General features: G+C 34.7%; 1 protein-coding gene across 1 annotated transcript; it reads left to right on the forward strand.

Moving 5' to 3' along the window:
• Positions 6177 to 6842, forward strand: LOC109231237 (histone H2B-like). Its single transcript, XM_019396827.1, has one exon. The coding sequence runs from the start codon at positions 6264 to 6266 to the stop codon at positions 6705 to 6707; it is 444 nt and encodes a 147-aa protein (XP_019252372.1). The 5' UTR covers positions 6177 to 6263; the 3' UTR covers positions 6708 to 6842.

The raw sequence follows: 7132 nt of genomic DNA on the forward strand, positions 1-7132 counted from the left end.
TTCCGAGCTCATCACTACTTTCAACCCGAGGTTAGATTTGTTACTATTGAATACATGTGGTCGGTTGTACTCATACTATACTCTACACTTTATGTACAGATTCAGGTACTTCGGGACGCGGTGATTGCTAGAGGTTTACACCGGTTTCAGCTTGTGGAGACTACGAGGTAGCTGTTATGTCGTTAGCAGACCTTGAAGTTCTCTTTGGTTATTTTGTTATCACTGTTCTATCATTTAGACAGTTTTATATTGAGTAGTGCTCATGTACTCGTTGACACTAGATATTTGGGTTGGTTGTAGTTGTGGTATTGTTGCTATTTTCAGATATTTTATGATATTACCATTGTTGAGATTATTAAGTTATGTTATTTGAGTGTTATTGTTATTGTGAAATTATTGTAGCAAGCAGTGTTAGGCGTTGTCACGGCTCCGGTGGGAGTTTGGATTGTGACACAAGAGTAAGATTTTCTTGAGCCCGGGAACATAGGTATAGAAGGCAAGCCACCATCTGCCATATTGTTGATCCCACTTGAGCCAAACAAATATGGTATTTTCGACAAAACTCTTATATGATTGGAACTATTTTCTTGTCGAGTCTTAAAGTGAAAGGGTATGTATAAACGTAAATATACCATGGTCTACTGAATATAATCCTCTACGCTTCACGAGGGGCTAAAACCTCAATGTTCTTCCAGTCACAATCCTCTTTTACAACAGAAATACTGGTCGGGCAAATAGAAGAAGGATATTCACCAACAACTCTATTTTTGTCGCTATTAGGATAAGAAGATTCCTTTTGAACATGAAGATCCTTTTCAAAAGACAATTGAGAAGGGATGGTTGTGTCTGTAGATGGATGTCGGGTATCAAGTTTCTTAGACTTGTTCTTCTTGGATGGGCCATCGCCGATGCAAGTCCCGGTGCCGGTGGATGAAGAAGTTAAAATAAAGTTATGTTGTTTAGGGGTAGAAGATGTGTTACTAGGGAAAAATAGCAGAAGACATGGTGATGAAAAATATGAATTTGTAAATTTTACTAAGAAAATGGGAGTTGCAGGAAAGCTTCAGGAAGACTCGGAGAGGAAAGTTTGTAAAGGTGAAGATAAAAGTGGTGAGAAGGGAAGAAATTTATAGGCAACACAATGCAAGGCTATCATTACCTAGCTAACTGGCGAAAATAATTATCGAATCACAGGTTAACTCGTATTCGGCTAATTAAATGCAAAGAGTCGTGCGTCCTTTCAAGTGTTATAAACCATTCAAGAACTTTCTCGCCAAGAAAAGAGAATGTCTTATCGACTTCGCGGTCATGTCAAGTTGAGTCATCCGAAAGTAGGGGGACTATCTGTATTGGGTAAAATTAACAGATGATAGGTGGATGTTCGTCGAGTTGACATATGGTAGTAAAGAAAGGTAGGATACGAGTCAGCAAATAGATGACACCAAGTATAAATATGTGACCACGGTGAAGGAATCAAAATCGGAGAAGAGAATTTGGAATCGAGGTACCAGTTGTAGAAAACAACATTAAACGAGCAACCGTTACAGAGAATCATAGTATTTACTATCAACCGTTATGCAGCTATCAAGAGGGTCTTTCTTCACCTTAAAAAGGAGCATGATTTGGGGATTTTGTCTTCCCTAATTTTGGCAATCAATAGAAATTTGTACTTATTGAAGGACAAAAAATACTTGGATGAAAAAAGGCTATTACTCTCTCTTATTATGTAAAATTTTACTCAGCTAATATTAAGTTTTCAGCATTGTTCTTGTCTCCGGAGAGGTCAATTTAAAAGCTCAGGTTTGTCTCTTCTTCAATTATCCTTATTTTACTCGATTTTGCTCTTCATTATTTTATTTCTTCGGACCAATTTAATCTGCGTGTCTATAAATCACGTTGCAAATTCAACCGTACCGTTTTATGGGTAAACAACTGTAGCTCAATATATGTCAATTGTACCATGTTCAATCATATCATCTGAAAATACATTTAGGCAATAAAAACTGCAACTCAATGGATGAGTATATACATTAACTGGATGAACATTGAATATGTTTGTCTACTACACAGATGTGGTCAACACGAATCAAATGAATGATCCATAAAAAAATTGTCAATTCTAGTTTTGAAGATACGTGTGATATGCATAACTAAGTACTTTTATTTGTAATTTTTGTTTTGAGAAAATATAAATATTAAATTAATACTAAACTGGTTCCACCATATTACATTCCATAGCAATGTCACTTAAGACAATTAGATTACCTAAACTTGATAGCATATTACATGCATCATTAGATAAGTGCTTGACAAAAATAATGACACCAAGTTTATCTTTTTTAGTGCATGGTTAACACAAATGGGAGGCCTTGCAAAGCGGGTGATCTTGTTCAACTTGGACTGATGTGAAGCTTCCTTTGCTAACATGTGTGTGACTTCATTTCCTTAACGGAAGGTATATCTAATTTTCAGGAGTATCTGTTGCAGCATAAACAACCTGCAACCATATAAAAGATCGTTAAATACTTCATTACCTTTAAATACTTCATTACCTTCTTTTATTAATTTAATCTCCTCCATTAAGTCTATTCCAATTTCTAGCATTTTTAGGTGTATTTCCAAAGCAATTTGGAGGCCTTGTTTTAAGCTAGAAATTCTGTTTGAAGTGGAGATAACGCATATGTGCAGTTCGTAAAGCCCACAATCCAACCTCCACTGGTGTTTCTGATGAGGCCACCTAAATAGTATAATTCTTGGTGATACTGGAATCATCATCACATAGCAATTTATATTCCAAAGCATAGTGAAGAATATTTTTTGTAGCCATAGATAAAACCATGTTATTTTGGTTGCTCTTGTTTCTATTAATCCACATACTCAATAGTATAAAAGGGAAGAACTCTGATCAATTAATATAAAAAAATATGTGTAAACTTAAATCTCTCACCGAACAAAGCCAATAAGTAGTGATAGTAATAGTTACATTGGGCATCCCTAACTTAGACCAGAATAATTTAGCAATAGAACAATAGAAGAAAACATGATTTATAGTTTCTGTAGAAGCTTGCACACAAGACATATTGCATCAATATTAATATCTAAGTGATGAAGATAAGATCCACATGGAAGCCTTTCAAGAAAATACTGCCATAAGAAAAACTTAATTTTATTGGGGCAATTTACATTCAAAATCCAAGTGAAGACTTTGTTCGAAGAGGAGGGGCCATCAATAATTTTATAACAGGACTTCGTACTAAAGAGACCATTATTGTTGCCAAACCAAGTAAGAATATCGTTGGTTCAATTTTTCAAAGGTAGTGGAATGATACACAAATTATTGAAAATATTATTAGGTAGATCGAGGGATATTTTAGATAGGTCCCATTTATTATTCTTACACAAGTCTTCTGTTATGAGAGAAATATTACTCTTGGTCAAAGGACCTTTAATACAATTTCTAAGGCATGGAACATTCGGGATCCATCTGGATATCCAAATATCCAAATTAGATTTGGCTTTCGGTAGCCAAAGAATCCTAATATTGCAGTAATTCCAGCCTCTAAGAATACTACTTCAAATAATGGACGTATTGATTTTAATTTTCCTAAATGTATGGTTATTAACAAGGACCTTGACCCACGATGCATAAGAGTAGTGTAGGAGTCGCCAAGTTAAACCAGTTAGAATTTTTCTGATTTGGCACACCTTATGCCCAACCCCCGACCTCTGTATCTTTTTGAAATACATTCCAATTAAGTATATGTATGCCTCATTTTTTTTACAAATTAAGACATTTAAATTTGAATTCACATCTGATTTTTGTAAGATATGTATTAAGATTAGAATGCCTGAATCTGAATACACATCTGAATATTAAGATCTGAATACTAAATGATTAAGACTGTTTATTTTTTCAACATCTGAATGTAAAAAGATTATCTTTAGTTAATAATTAATAAACATAAATTCAGATAAAATACTATTTAACCTTATATTATGTCAACAAAATATAGTTTGAATAATAATATGGTAGTTGGTGGTGGTGATGGCTAATAATGGTGCTTGTGAATGCCAACTAAAGGCGGTGATTAGTTGTGATTTTGGTTGGTGGTAGTGGTTCTCGGTAGTTTATAATGGTAGACATTGACGACTATGGTTGATGATGGTGGTGGTTGTTAAGGTAGATGGGCGGGTGGTTGTGGTTGAGGATGATGATTGTGGGGGTGACAATTTATAATTGTGATGGTGATAGGTGCTGGTAGTCAATAATGATAGGGGTGATGGGCGGTGTATTAGTGGATAATGGTGGACGATAGCAATTATAGTTAAAATGGTAGTGGTTAGTGGTGTATTAACCGATAATAGTAGGTGGTGGCAGTTATAGTTAATATGGTAGTGGTGGATGGTGGTGGTTAGTAATAATGGTAGTTGTGGTTGAGTATGACGGTGATGGATGGTACAATGTGGTAATTGATAATGGTGAGCGGTGGTAATGGTCAATAGGGAATGTAGATGATAACATTGTAAGTCTCTGTTACAGTTCTTAATCATTCACGCCCATTAAATGGTTGTGAAAGAAAAAACAGACGCACTTAATGATTAAGTTCTGAATGATTAATGTGCAGACCTAAAAAACAAACATACTTAATATTTGTGACATGAATAATTAAGATTCAAATCTCCACTAAATGCAAATAAATGAGGTTGTAGTCTCTTTGAAATTTTGATTTTTGATTTTAAAGTTGCATATTTCTACTTTTTAAGTTAAAATATAGAGGGTGTTTGGCTAAGCTTATAAGCTGGTCAAATTGGCTTATAAGCACTTTTTGGCTTATCTACGCGTTTGGTAAAATTAAAATTGCTTATAAGTTAAGGGCCTATAAGCAAAAAATAAGCTAAAAGCCATAAGTTGGTCTACCCCAACTTATCAAATTTCAGCTTATAAGCACTTTAGGTTTGACCAAAATATTTACTATTCTATCCCTAAAATACTTCTTTTTAAAACAAAACTCTTCATATACCCAAACTTCAGCTGCTTATTATTAATTTCAGCACTTTTATCCAAACACGTAACTGCTTATTTTTAAATCAGCTTCAGCACTTAAAAGTGCTTTTCAACACCTAATACTTATCAGCAACTCTAAATCAGCTAAGTCAAACGGGCTCATATTCATGAACTTTAGGTCTTTATTTCACATTTTTGTATCCAACATTTAAGCTTTTTATATTTACATTTATCTTATGATAAAAAAACATATAATTGACTAAAATTTTGAAAAAAGTTGGACAATTATAAGTTCCATTTGGCCCCGTACTAGTTACTAGATAAAGGGAAGAAAGTCATAATGCACTCCACAAACTTTACGCGCAGCATGATCACATTTCACAATATACTTGACTATCTCATTTTTAGATCAACTCCAAAAATCTTTTAAGTGTTATCCGCGATAAGCCCCCTACAAGGGAACTCTTCATTTTTCATTCAAATTTTCAATTTCAATACAAAATCTTCTCTACTATTTTGTTTTATTTTATCTTGTTTGTTTTCTACACATAAAAAATCAACAATTAAATCAAATTAAGAAGTTTTTACATTCAAGACACTCGAAAGTCAATACAAATCAACAAACCGAATAATGAAGGCCCCGTTTGGCCATGAGTTTTTCGAAAATAAATTTGGGATTTATTTTCAAAACTCATATTTGGCCATAAATTTTGCCCATATTTTGGCCAAATCCCAAATCTGAAATTTCAAATCCCAAAATCAGCTATTGAGCCGATTTTGAGCCAAAATTCCAAAACTTGGGAATTATATACATGTTTTACCAAAATAAAGTTGGAAAATATATTTTGAAAACGTATGTCCAAACAAATTTTCATCTTCAAACCAAACTTCACCCAAATCAAATTTTTCAAAACAAATTTGAAATCTATGGCCAAAACGCTAGCGAATATTCCTAGACACGAAATTTACTTTTGAATTACCGCCAAACCAAAGAGAAAGCGAATAGCTTTTCAAAATTTCAAATCATTCCTCAAGACACTTCGCTTTAAGTTCCCAACAATTCTTCGCCGTCGATTAATATCCAACATCAACGGCTATAACTCATGATCCACGTCATTCCATCAGGACCAATAACAACCCTCCTCCACACCACTATATAACTAAACCCCTCACTTCAATTCTCTTCACAAATTCACAATCAAGTCCTCAAATACCTCTTTCTCTCTCTTATTTTCTCTCTCTGTCTAGCGTTTTCACAATGGCACCAAAAGCCGAGAAGAAGCCCGCCGAGAAGAAGCCAGCAGCTGAGAAGGCACCAGCAGCAGCAGCAGCAGCGGAGAAGAAGCCAAAGGCAGGGAAGAAGCTTCCCAAGGACGGTGCTGGAGCAGCTGCAGGAGACAAGAAGAAGAAGAGGGTGAAGAAGTCAGTTGAAACCTACAAGATTTACATTTTCAAGGTGTTGAAACAGGTTCATCCTGATATCGGTATCTCCAGTAAGGCTATGGGGATCATGAACAGCTTTATTAATGACATTTTTGAGAAGTTGGCTCAGGAATCTTCTAGATTGGCCCGTTACAACAAGAAGCCTACTATCACTTCTCGGGAGATTCAGACTGCTGTGAGACTTGTGCTTCCTGGTGAATTGGCTAAGCATGCTGTTTCTGAGGGTACCAAGGCTGTTACTAAATTTACTAGCTCTTAATCAATTTTAGGGTTTGTGTTTTGATTAGGGTTTGTAGATGTAAAGAATTGTCCAATTAGGGTTTCATTTGAAATTATATGGTATGTAATGGACAGCTATTTCATAAATTAAGAATTTTCAGTTTTCTCTGTTAAAGTTGCTTGGTTTTGAATTTTGATGCTTTTCTGTACTTTTTATTTGTTTTGGAGGGTGCCAAGGCTGTTACCAAATTTACTTGATCTTAATCAAGTATAGGGTTTTGTTTTACCTTGGGTTTTGAGGATTCTATGTGTATACATTGACCAATTAGGGTTTCTATTGAACTTGGATAGGTAATAGTGAATGAAGAATTTTCATTTATCTCTATTAAAGTTTGTTTGGTTTTGAGTTGTAACGTTTTAGGTTGTGTGCTTACATGTTTTGCCTTGTTGAGTTTCAACAGATAT

Source organism: Nicotiana attenuata, chromosome 8, assembly GCF_001879085.1.
Source record: "Nicotiana attenuata strain UT chromosome 8, NIATTr2, whole genome shotgun sequence".
NCBI lineage: Eukaryota > Viridiplantae > Streptophyta > Magnoliopsida > Solanales > Solanaceae > Nicotiana > Nicotiana attenuata.